This window comes from Manis javanica, chromosome 3 (genome assembly GCF_040802235.1).
Source record: "Manis javanica isolate MJ-LG chromosome 3, MJ_LKY, whole genome shotgun sequence".
NCBI classification, from domain to species: domain Eukaryota; kingdom Metazoa; phylum Chordata; class Mammalia; order Pholidota; family Manidae; genus Manis; species Manis javanica.
The window spans coordinates 60,996,713-61,008,828 of NC_133158.1; the positions used below are offsets into that span (position 1 = coordinate 60,996,713).

General features: G+C 49.1%; 1 protein-coding gene across 3 annotated transcripts in view; it reads left to right on the forward strand.

Annotated features, from left to right (window-relative positions):
* Window positions 1–10,798, forward strand: part of GPR156 (G protein-coupled receptor 156) — a 113,705-nt gene extending 102,907 nt beyond the window's left edge. For 2 of the 3 annotated variants that reach the window (XM_073231584.1, XM_037013242.2), the window contains exons 9-10: window positions 3,679–3,837; window positions 7,827–10,797. In XM_073231584.1, coding sequence (XP_073087685.1) covers window positions 3,679–3,837; window positions 7,827–9,167 — 1,500 coding nt within the window. In that variant the 3' untranslated portion in view covers window positions 9,168–10,797. Of the gene's footprint in view, window positions 1–3,678; window positions 3,838–7,826 lie in introns of all 3 variants that reach the window. The other variant, XM_037013243.2, reaches the window with a different exon arrangement.
* Window positions 10,799–12,116: the final 1,318 nt, after the last annotated feature.

Consider the following 12,116-nt stretch of genomic DNA (forward strand, 5'->3'; position numbering starts at 1 on the left):
GATGTGGTCCTACTTATATCTCCTCTCTTCACACTTGGCTCTGTCCCCCTTGCATCCTAAGCCTCAGAGGCATGACTCCCCATCCTTGGTGTTTGAACCATCAGTGGTGATATCTAGGCACGCTCCCATCTGCATAAAGGCATCAAAATGCAGGATGAAATGAAGTTCAGCTTAAAATCTGACTTCCAGGCTTGCTAAGCAATGAGCACTTGGTTTGTGGAAGCAGGGCAGAAATGGAATAATTAGGGGATCCAGAACTGGGCAGATGGGCAGATGGGCAGACGGGCAGTGTTGGCCTTTCTCTTTCCCGCTGTCTCAATCCCCCTTTTCCTCCTAGCTGCCTTGAGCTTCCTGTCTCTTAGTCTACCTTTCTTCTTCTGTTTTCTGTCTCCTGCTTTTTCGCCTCTTTAAACTGACCATGATCTAATACTAAAAAATATATTGTATAGTTGATTGTATTTTAGGTTTAGGAGGCAAATTATTTTTCAAAATATAAAAGTGACAGAGGTTTGTCAGTTTTTTAGGCACCCCTGAATTGATTTTCCCCTCTGGCTCCGTGCCCTTTGGTAAGGGAAAGATTCTCCCTGGAGACCTGTACTGTGTATCCCCAGAAGAGTAGGACCACTGAGAAAACTTGGATTTGGAGAGCTCCATGAGAGGGGAAGGGAGGGGAAGGAACAGGGAGGTGGGCTGTCTTCTGCTACTGAACCTTCCGGCTGCACAGTGATGGGAGGGGCTTCTGAAGGCAAAGGCACAGGATCCCCAGGGCAGCTGGGCGGCACTGGATAGCTGGGTGACATGCAGGATTGCTGAAGAGGCACATGGATCCAGCAGCTTGCTACGCAGGCCTTCAGGAAATGCCTACATGTTTATACCAGAATGTAACATTTGTTCATGTATTCATTCATCCACTTATTAACTGCTGGGAGCATGCAGTTAAACCCATGGCCCCACCTCGAAGTCTGTTTGGGAGCAGATGAAAGGAATAGTAATACATGTGGTAAGTGTTTGAGGAAGGCGCGTTACACGTTGCTGAGGAAGGGGTGCTCAGTCCGTCTGGGAACTCGGTGACACTTACTCAGGAAAAGGAGTCCTTGGGCCCAGTCTTGAAGGAGGAGTGAGTTCATTGAGCAGGTTGATGAAGGGCAATGGGTGGATTTCAGATGGGGAATCACCACGAGCATCAGCAGAGCGGTGTAAAAGAGAATGGTGTATGTTCAGAGCACTACAGGTCTTTGCAACTTCTGGAAGCACAAACTGAAACAAAGGGAGAGTGGCAGGAGGTAAGAGAGGCACAGAGGGTGAACTTCCAAAGGCCTCGGGGATATCCTGGTAAAGACTTGAGATTTAAACCCACTATTTCCTATTGCTACTATAAAGTTTACCACAAATTGAATGGCTTAAACAATATAGATTTATTATTATCTTACAGTTCCAGAGGTTAGAAGTCTGACACGGGTCTTATTTGATAAGGTCAGGCTGTTAGTTGGTCTCTGTTCCTTCTGAAGGCTCTAGGGGAGCAAGAATCCTTTTCCATGCTTTTTCCAGATTCCATGAGTATCCTCCATTTTTGACTCACAGCCACTTACTCTGTCTTCAGAACAGCAGTGTGGCACCTTCAAATCTCTCTTTCTGATCTCTAATTCCACGGTCACATCTCTTTCTGACTCCAACCTTCCAGTCTCCCTCTTATAAAGCCTTGTGATTACACTGGGCCCACATAGACAATCCAGAATATTCTCCCCATCTCAAAATCCTTAACTCAGTAACACTTACAAAATCCCTTTTGCCACATAAGGTAACATATTCACAAGTTTAGGGATGGAAGGGAGCATCTTTGGGGGCCATTATTCAGCCCACCACCCCACATAGCCCAGAGGCTGAGAAAGCAAGAATATGCTTGTCCTTCTGGACGAAGTGCCCTGCAGAGGTCCGAAATTGTGACCTGAGGGTCATTTACAGCTGTATTCCAGAAAGGTTAGGGACCAGGGGTCAAGGCTCAAGGACCAGGATCTTGACAAATGGGAAGTTAGGGCGGGGGAGGGAGATTTAGTCAAGGGGTACCCTAGCTCCACTTGGCAAGATTAGAGTGAGAGAGACCAAAACCTGCAGGTGCCCTTACACCAGTGCTGACCAATCCCTCCAGTAGCCATGCAGAGGGAATAAAGAAAAAACTGCATTGCTAAGGAAATGAGGGGCCCTACGTGGGCACAGCGATACTCCAACAACATGAGGGTCGGGTCCGTGCTAAGAGAACAACACTAGAGGTCTGCCCCATCCACCCAGGGCCATAGAGGACCCTGTGGTGCTAAGTGCGGTGGGGTGCTGTTGGCACTCTGGCGAGGGGCCTTCAAGAAGGGCGTCTGAGAGGGGAAGTCCCTGTGCCTGACCCAGTACAGGTCTCACAGACTCCTGATATTGCCAAGGACTCATGCTTCTACAGAGCTCAGAGAGGTCAGGTCAATGAAGGACTCAAGAGGACTTGGGTGAGAATATGGGGTTGAAATGGGTGGGGTCATTTAGAATCCTATCTGAGATTCACCCTATGTGGGTTACATTCCATATCACAGCTTAGTAGCTGTTTGATGAGATGGCAAGGAAATCCCAAGACCCTGTGAGGGTCCCCACAAGATACCTCAGCATCAGTTCTGGAGCCAGAGTGCCAGAGTAGCCAGCGTACACCACTAGGACTTCTAATTATTAGAATTCCTAAGGGACAAGAGAAGACTTCTGCACCGTGGCCTCCCCGGACATTCATGTCACTGGCATTCGCCCTGTAGAGACAGTATCCTGAAGACTCGGGAACATGCCCGTCTGTGAATGTTCTGTGCTCACTTCTGTCCCTGTTAAAGTAAACCAGCCCGTGCTTCCATGGAATTTTTTTTCTCAAAACCAGCTTCTCCTGAAAAGCTTTCCCTAGGACAGCCCTGCCCCCTGCCCTTCTCTCTCCCCATCAGCTGTGCTGACGACATGTGGTGTGGCATGGTGCCCTGGGTGCAGCTGTGGCTCTGCTGTGCACTAGCTGTGTGGGCCTCGACAAGTCGTACTCCTGACTCTTTCCTCATTTGTCAAGGAAAAAGATGGTCAGGTCTCCGATCTCACATGCGATCATTTTGACTGATTTTTTACTGACATTGTGGTTCTCTATCTGTTCGAGCCTTGATTCTTGACGTAGATTAGAACACCACCATCAAGGAACTGGGTTTTCCATAGCAATATGTAAACCATTACTCAACAAATGAGAAAAATTAAGAGCAGCTACATACAACTAAAAACAGTTTCATTTGAAATATACAGTGTGTGGATTGCTTATCCCTGTCATATCTCCTACACTCTGGCTTGAGAATATGGCTTTCGATGTACACTTCCACTCTAGTTTTCTTTGACCAGTCCAAAATAGGTAGGTAGAGGGATTAAGCTGAGAGTCTTTTATTTTATCTACCTGTCATCTTCTTCCTTTGGCATTTTTAGAATGATGTAACCTTAACATTCTCTATGCCTTCTGCCGTTACCGTCTATGAACTATGAACTTTCCTGAGCAAATGACATTTGAGGAGAGAATAGTTTGTACATATGTGGATCAGTGACACTGTCATTCCTTGGTGTTTTTGAGAAGGAGTGAGAGAGTGTTTCTGGGTGTGTAATTAAATAAATAACATGTGTTCTTTTATCTAACAGCTGAAGCAATGGAAGGCATTTGAAGAGGAAAACCAAACAATCAGGCGCATGGCCAAATATTTCAGCACTCCCAGCAAAAGCTTCCATACCCAGTATGGTGAGGAACAGAATTGTCACGCTAGAGGAGAGAAAAACTCCATGGAAAGACTCCTCACAGAAGTAAGCTCGACCCCTGCCTGGGGGTTTCTTTGTAAAGAGCTCCAGTCACACGTCACACATCACACGTTAGTGGCCCCAGATGTCTCATTGTTAACATTCTTTCTTCTCCTCTCATCCCCCACCTCCTAGCCACTCCACCTTCCCTTAGCCGCAGATAAAACCTCAGCCTCTCCCCAGTGGCCCTCCCATTGCTGGCCCTCGCCCACTTCATTCATTCATTGCACATATGTGTGCCAGGCATTGTGCTAAGTGCTGATGAACAAAAAAGTATAGTCCATACCATCATGAAGCTCACAGTCCAGTGGAAGAAATAGACATTGGTCAAGTAAACAAATAATTATAAATTGTGTTAAGAATTATGAAGAAAAAATCAGAGTGATAAGAGAGGATAATGAGTGGTGAAGGCAAGGAAACCTAATTTAGAGTGTCAGAAAAGACTCTCTGAGCTGAGAGCTTAAGGTTAAGTACAAATTGGCCAGGCAAAGAGTGCAGGGAAAGGCACTGCAAGCAGGGGAAACAGCCTTGTAAAAGCCCTGAGTGGTAGTGGATGCTAGCTTCTTCTGTATGTTTCTTTACATAATATATTGTCCTCATTTCCAATATCTTTTGGGGCCCCTGACTGTCTTTTCCAGGTTCTAACTAGAAATCTTTATCATCCCTATTAACCCAGAAAGTCAAGAAGTGAAGTATCTACGGTTGGGGAGGAAGGTTGAATAGGGCCTCTGGATATCATAGTAGCACCAAAGTGGGGCCAGGCACCCCCCAGCCTTTCTTTCTTCTATTCTTGAGCCAGAGTTGGCACTTCTCCCAAAATCGGGCAGTGTGGTGTGGGCTTGAAGAAAGCACATGGACAAGCTGGGGCTGCCCTGCCTCAGGAAGGAGGCACGGGGACCAGAGGAATTAGATGTTTCACACTAAATTATATTCCTTATTTTTTCAGTAAAGAACATACCTGAGTAGGTGCTACTTAGAAAACTATGCTCTTTTGTAACTGAACTGACACGTGGGTATGCGTGGTCCCTATTTGAGAGGATGGTGTGACGGGGACCTAAGGAACACAGCCAGCGAAGGGGCTAACCTCCTCAGGTGCCCTGTCCAGGCCCCTCTTGTCTCACGCCACACCCTCAGTTCTGGACCTCTTTTATCCATCAGAGTAATACTTCTCCATTGCCTTACTGTTTACGAAACTTTCAGGATCTTATTTCAAAGTCTACTTTCTTCCTGTCTGGTAAGGGAGTAGCATTGCCTTTGATATTCTGTGAAGTCTTCAAAGAAGCACTTTTTCCCCAGCTAAAGAGAAGCCCAGAAACTTGGTGAGAACAGCCAGCATGATTCTTATTCACAGTCAACTAATGTTGGAACAGCCAAGTGGCCTGATTCTTTCCCCTTATGGTAACCTGGGATGTGAGTTTTGTACTTCCACCATGCTACCCTGTTTCCCATGCAGTGACTGAATCTGCTTTATCTGAAAAGATGCCTTGAGTCTACACAGGAAGAGCCTAAGAGGGAGCAGGTGCATAGGTCGTAAAATGCTGGCCTCCACCCAACACCCTCCATCTGGAACATCTTTCTGAGAACAGGCCTGAGAACCAGCAGCTCGTCCGAGTGCCCTGTGGCAGGCCTAGAGGGGTTCCCGTGTCTGAACCCCCAACTCCAACACTACCCTGTAGATAAACATGAGTACCTCTCCTGCCTCCATGTGTATGCAAACCCCAGCTCCAGCTTCTCGGATGCAGTTCCCACCTACACAGGCGCTCTGCCACCCTGGGGCTCTCCTCTGACTTTCCCATGATCTGGGCAGTCTACCTTCTCATGGCCCCTATGGCTGGGGTCCCCCAGAGGTCATTTGGGGCAGCATCTATCACTGGCTTCCCAGGCTGCATGGAGGCCGGCAGGTGGCACTTTTCCAGAGACAGGACACCCTGCCTCTTCCTCTCTGCAGCAGAGGACATGCTCCTCTTCTCTTCCCGGAACCACAGGAACAAGAGGGTGATTCCACTTCTCCTTACGGCCTGCACCTTATGAATCACACCTGTGGATATTTTGCACCCCAGATGTATCAAATGCAATGATTAATAAACTCATTTGAATGCAGCTGCCCTAGTAGGCCAGATTTTGGTCTCACAGTGGCAGTGCCCCATGCCACGCCTCTAATTAGTATGCAGCCATGTGAAAACAGAGCCCTGCTTCCTTTTCTGAAGGAAGGGAAATTTCGTGTTTAGGCTGACTTTTCTAAATCTGTAGCCAGCGAGCTTCAGCTATCGGGTTTGCTGGGGGCAGAAAATTCATCCCAATTTGATGTTTATCCTGTTTTCGTGTACCCAGAGGAATTCGTGGATAAGGCACAAAGAGGCAGCCCCCAGAGTTTGATTGCTGGGGTAGTTGTCCTTACTCCTCAGTCTGAGGCAGTAGAGCCCCCTGAAGCCAGCCTGCGAATGTGCACGGTGGGCTTCGGGAGCAAGACGGCTGGGGCCTGCCTGTGCAGCCTGCAGTCACCCCGTGAGCGCCTCAAAGGGATAGTTGGCACAACCCAGATACCACAAAGAGCCTGAGTGAATGTGTCCCTGTCACTCATCCACCCTGCTCCGGGGAGTCCTTGAGTCATGCACAGTTCCCGGCAGCACCCAGCCTGACTGCTCTGCCAGCAGGGAAGAGGGAGGACAGGCAGGTAGGTGCTCAGCTGCCTGGCCTTTCCGCTTATTCAGCACTTACTCACTAGTCCTGGGCTCTCTCCTGATGATAAAAGGAGACTAAACCAGGAATAAGCTGGGAGTACTAATGACCAGAAAATGCACCTTCCTGCTTGTAAGTAGGGAGCAGTAGATCTGCCTTGGAGTTGCTGCCAGAAGACTATTGAGGGACTAGTTTACTTGAGTTGCAGCTCCCTTGAGGGTTTACTTCTGGGCAATTCTCCCATATCAACTTGAGCAGAAGCCAGAGGTTCAGTCCACAGGCAACTTGTATCAGATATCCTAAAGAAGGGGAACATCCTTTTATTTCTAGGGCATAATAAATGGATGTCCAAATGCTCATCTCAGCCTCTAAGGAGGATGGCAACAAAGAGGCAGCATTTGGGTATTTGGACAAGCACCTTCTAGAACACAATGCTCGTGTTATGACCTTCCCCAAACCCTCAGCTGTGTGTCATCTGCCCCAAGACCAGCCGCTCTCTTCCTCGCTGTACTGCCTTTCGAGTGTCAGAAATTCCAGAAGGTGGACACGAGGTCTGAGTGAGAGAACCAGCTACTGCACCACTGATGGGTAATTCAGGTGCCTGCCCTTTTGAGGAGATGTGGACAGCAGATAGTGCCAATAGTAGCTCTGGCCTCCTATCTCCGAGGCCCAGCCAAGGCGGGTGATAGCACCAACCTGAGATTCTCATTGCCACCCCCTCCCACCCTTGCTGCTGCCTCCAGTCTTGTAGGAATCTCCATCCTTCTCTCTGCTCTTCCCATTTTCTAGTCTGTTTAACAAGAGGCAAAATACTTGCTTCCTCATTCATTTGTCCCCACAAATTTATCTGTATTTTGCAAAAGTGTGCTAAGTCCAGAGTCGGGCCATCCTAAATATTATTCGGACTGGCATTCTGCAGAATGAGCTGAGCTTCCCAGCCCGGAGGAAAGGTGAGAGGGAGCTGCAGCAGCCAGCAAACAGCTATACTTTGCCTCTTCTGACCTCCGTGTCACAGACAATGCCACACAGTCTGGGGACATAAAGGGGCACTTAGGTCATCCAACAATAAATCATGGCTAACCTTTACTGAGCACTAGGTGTCAATTACTGTGCTAAACCCTTTACTCACACCAGCTCAAGAGATTTGCCCTCACAGAGATACCTCTGCAGAGCCTAAGATCACCAGCTACTAGACAGAGGAACTGGCATTCAAAAAATAACCAAGGTCTTCTGAAGCCTCACTTTCTCCACCATGGGAGACAGTGTGAAAACCCTCAGTGGCATCTTTTGTTGATGGCTTTGCTTTTATTTTACAGAAAAATGCTATGATTGAAAGCCTGCAGGAACAAGTAAACAATGCCAAAGAGAAGCTAGTGAGGCTGATGTCAACTGAGTGCACCTATGACTTCCCAGGGGCGGCTGTCCTGCCCGCCTCTGCCTGGAGCAAGCACGACCTGGCTGTAGCCTCTGCCCATGGACCAGCAGCTCCAGGGCCTTTGGAATGCCCCTCTGACTCTCAGAATTACACCAGTGTGGCCGCCCAGGACTCCCAGAGTACCTCAGTGCCCTCCTCAAGTGTACAAACCCAGGAGGGGCCTGTGAAGGATGCCAGCTCCTCCACAGGGCACAAGGAGAAAATTTCTTGTTCAAAAGACTTTTCTGATCATTTAAATTTGGGCTGCAGCCAGAAGCCACAAGCTAAGCAAAGCCACGGTACAGAAAGAAGAGACCAGGTACCCATGGCACCCTGCCAGAGTCTCACAGCAGGTGGAATGGGCCCTGTTCCCCAGAGACAGGGGCAGGGGGAGAACTCAGAGGAGCCCCCGAAGCGGCTGTCAAGGGTCAATTCAGTGATCAGGGAGAAGCTTCAAGAAGTCTTACAAGATCTGGGTGTGGGCCCGGAGGCTGCCCTCTCCTCCTCCCCATCTTGCCCCCACCAGCTCTGGAAGCACAGTGCTGCCTCCAGTACCCAGAAGGTGCCGCTCTCCAAGGAGCTGGGCTTTAGCCCATACATGGTGAGAAGGAGGCGGGCAGCGCAGCGAGCTCGCTCACACTTCCAGGGCTCTGTGCCCTCGTATGTGGGGCACCGGGCCAATAGGACTGTTTCTGGGGCACACAGTAGGCTAAATGCACAGAATCAGGACAGCCCTTGCCTGGATCCCCAAACTTCTGATTCCAGGGTACCAAGACCCTCTTCCAGGAAGTCTTTACTACTCCCAGACTCTCAAGGCAAGCCACGTACCCTGGAGGGCAGCAAACAAAGCCAGACAGAGCCCCAAGGGGCCGGAGGGAACTGTGCAGCCTTTCCTCACCAGCCTTCTGGTCCTGGCCAGGCACAGTGTCCCTCTGTCTCACACCTGTCCAGAGCCTCACCAGACCTGCCTGAGCAGCAGGCCTCAGGGCCCCCAGGCTGCCCCTCCCTGTACTGTCCATGCAGCTACCTTGAAACTGAGTCCAGCAGCTCAGATGAGTTCTTCTGCCATTGCCACCGGCCCTACTGTGAAATCTGCTTCCAGAGTTCCTCTGATTCCAGCGATAGTGGCTCCTCAGACTCAGACCCCGAGCCTGCTGGGGGTCTGGCTTCCTGGGAGAAGCTGTGGGCCCACTCAAAGCCTATTGTGAACTTCAAAGATGACTTGAAACCCACATTGGTATGAAAAGCAACAGAGCAGGTCTGGATGTAGAGGTCAGTACAGGACAAGCCACATGGACCCTACAGGAGGAAGGCCTGTCCTGGCCTTCGGGGAGCAGACCAGTGCCCTGTGTTTAACCTGCCCGTACCATGTTTCAGCTATGCTCGCTTGAGCACTTCCTGGTCTGTCAAAAGAGGGGTATTGCCTGTCTTGTTACTACCTCACAGCATTCCTGGAAAAGACTCCAGCTGAGTGACCACCAGAGATAATCCTTCGGATAAAAGGTGCTAAATGAGCACAGAGAGTTTTCTGTCCTGGTCATCCATTCTACAAAACTCTCGTGTATACCAGGTGGATGGCTGAGTGGACGGACTGATAGAAGGATGGAAGGGAAATTGCTACAGAACCAGACCTGTGGGCCCTGACCCGAGCTGGCCTTTTGGTAGGCAAGACCTGCTAGGAGGATAACTCTCCTACATCCCTGAGTGTCCCACTCTTGGCAGGGGACAGTTTTGTTTCTGCGGAAGGTTGTAAAAAGCACCACCCCAAGTCCCAGCTTCTGGCCAGACTCAGCTCAGAGCTGCCTCTGTGCCACTGTTGGGTGTTTGTGTCTTCCCATCAGTACGGCACCTCGCTACCATCCGAGATTATCAGGTCTCCACGACTTCTCTCTCCTGGGCTCGGAGGGCATCTGAGGTGCAGACTGTCCTGTGGCCCACTCCTTTGGCTCCACTGCTACTGCAGTTTCGTCCCAGGAAAGCAGGCACCGGCATCTCTGTGGAGGTTGGGGACGACTAGAGGGTCTTTGGGCATCATTACGATTACATGACCACCAATGGCTGCATAACCCAGAAATAGAAGATAGAGAAACAGGAAGGAAGAAAGAAATGGGAGAGAAAAAGGCAGGAAAAGAAACAAGTTTTGAACATTTCCCTAGAGTCTGGCATGGTACTTGGTAATATCAAATTTGAGTAATTCTTTATGACAGCCCTGTAAAGGAGATACTCTTGTTCCCATTTTTACAGATGGGGAGCAAGAGGACTCTGGGGAATATGAGGCTTAGAGAAGAGGTGCCTTCCCCAACATCACACTACTGGAGAGTGGCCCAGGAGGGCTTGCCCACAGCCAGTAAAGCAAAGGGTAGTGTAGGAGAGCTGCAATGTGCTCACCCTGCAGTGCAGGCTAACAAAACTGGTTTTCCCTGCCTCACTGCCTCAGGGGCCTACCTGCATCTCCCAGGAGAGCCAGGGAATTGTCTGCCTCCAGAGTCACAGAGAAAGCACAGCCAGGCTGCTTGGCTTGCTGCTGGGCGGGTTGTTTACAGGCCACCCCCCGCCCCTGCTCCCCACGTGTGCATCAGTGTGTGTCCGAGTTTGTGTGCAGGAGTTTGGGCCTCGATTGATAAGCTTGTCGGGGGGCATCTGGCTCCAAATATCCACAGAAGATTTCTTATGGACTCTCAAGGGCTGCCAACACCTCCTGAATCTCCAGACACTGGACTGGGAGGCCCTACTGGTAGCATAGCTTCTTCTGTCGTTTACTTTTAAATACAATGTCATAATTTATTCTGTGTGGGGGTTTGCAGTTTCTGCTTGCACTGTTTGTATGCTGTCCGAGTGACACCTTAATAAAAGAGAAATGGCTCCCAAGGCAAGTCTCTTCAGAAATTAGTCTCGTGCTGGGAAGGAGGGGACGGAGGCTGAACCACCCAAAGGAGGCGACACACAGCAGCCATCAAGTCAGGTTCCAAGTGTGTTTTCTATCAGACTTGCATTTGTGAGAGATTCTTCTGTGGTCTCCCTGTGCAGCTTCTTATCCCAGAAACACCTGCCCCAGTGGGTGGAGATCCTGGACTCTGTTCAACTGCTGAGGGTCCTGTGGTTAGCCTTTGCCTCCTTCAGCTCCTTTCCTGCTGGTATGTTACGGCTGTCCTGAATGTGGACCATGCAGGCTCTGAATCTCACGCCCTCTCCGTTCCTATACCCTCAATCCCACCATCAACCCTTCCACATTTCCATCCCTCTTCCGTCTAGAATTTCTTTCTCTACTTCATGCACCTTATGAATTAGTGGTCCCTCAAGATTCAGGTGGAGCATGCATTCTCGCTTCCATCTTTCCTAAGCACCCCCAAATAAAATTGACTGATCCTCTGGTCAAATAAAGGATATTTTGGGGTCCATGTTTTGAACTCAGTTATATAGAGGATTCTATTATCCATTTTACCTAGAATGAATTTGTAACCCTAGATAAACTCAATTGAAAAGCTGGAGAATCTACCCTGAATTTTCGTTCTTTATCATTTCATTCAAAATGATGTGCCAAACACCACAATAGTCTGCTCCAAAATACTGTCTCCAAATCTACCGTTTACTTTATGCTCCACACCACCCCCATTCCCACTCCTTCCCAGCTCATTCCCTAGATCTTTTACCCAAGACCAGCTAATCCAGGGATGAAAATCCTGAAGGGATGACTGTGCCATCACTTTGGCATGCTTTTGATTATTATGCTCTTGACAAAAGGACAGTAACTTGTGCAAACTGGAGAAGTAAGAATTGCATCTGCTGCTGTCTCTGGGCTGTGCATGTCGCTGCTGGGCCTGAGGTCTGGCATGGAGTCAGGCCTGAGTCTGACCCAAGCATGTGCTACCCTGCTGATTGAAATCTTGGAGTTGGAGGTGTCCATCCTGTCCCTGTCTTCTGGCCTATGCCAAACTTTCTTTCTTCAAAGGATCAACTTAGCCTTTCTGGAGCCCACAGAAAAGAAAAAAGTGTCAGATGCAGAAAGCTTGTTTTTAAAGAACCATATCACTTCTAAAATGGTAAAAAATCAACAAGTTCCACTCTATGTATTTATTCTATTATACTTAGATGTGTCTCCTGTACATATTGCAGGCCCCTGAAAGCACTGGGTGTGTCTTTTGCATCTCTCTGTCCTCTCAAGTATCTACCAGAGAGCTTTGCACAAAGTATA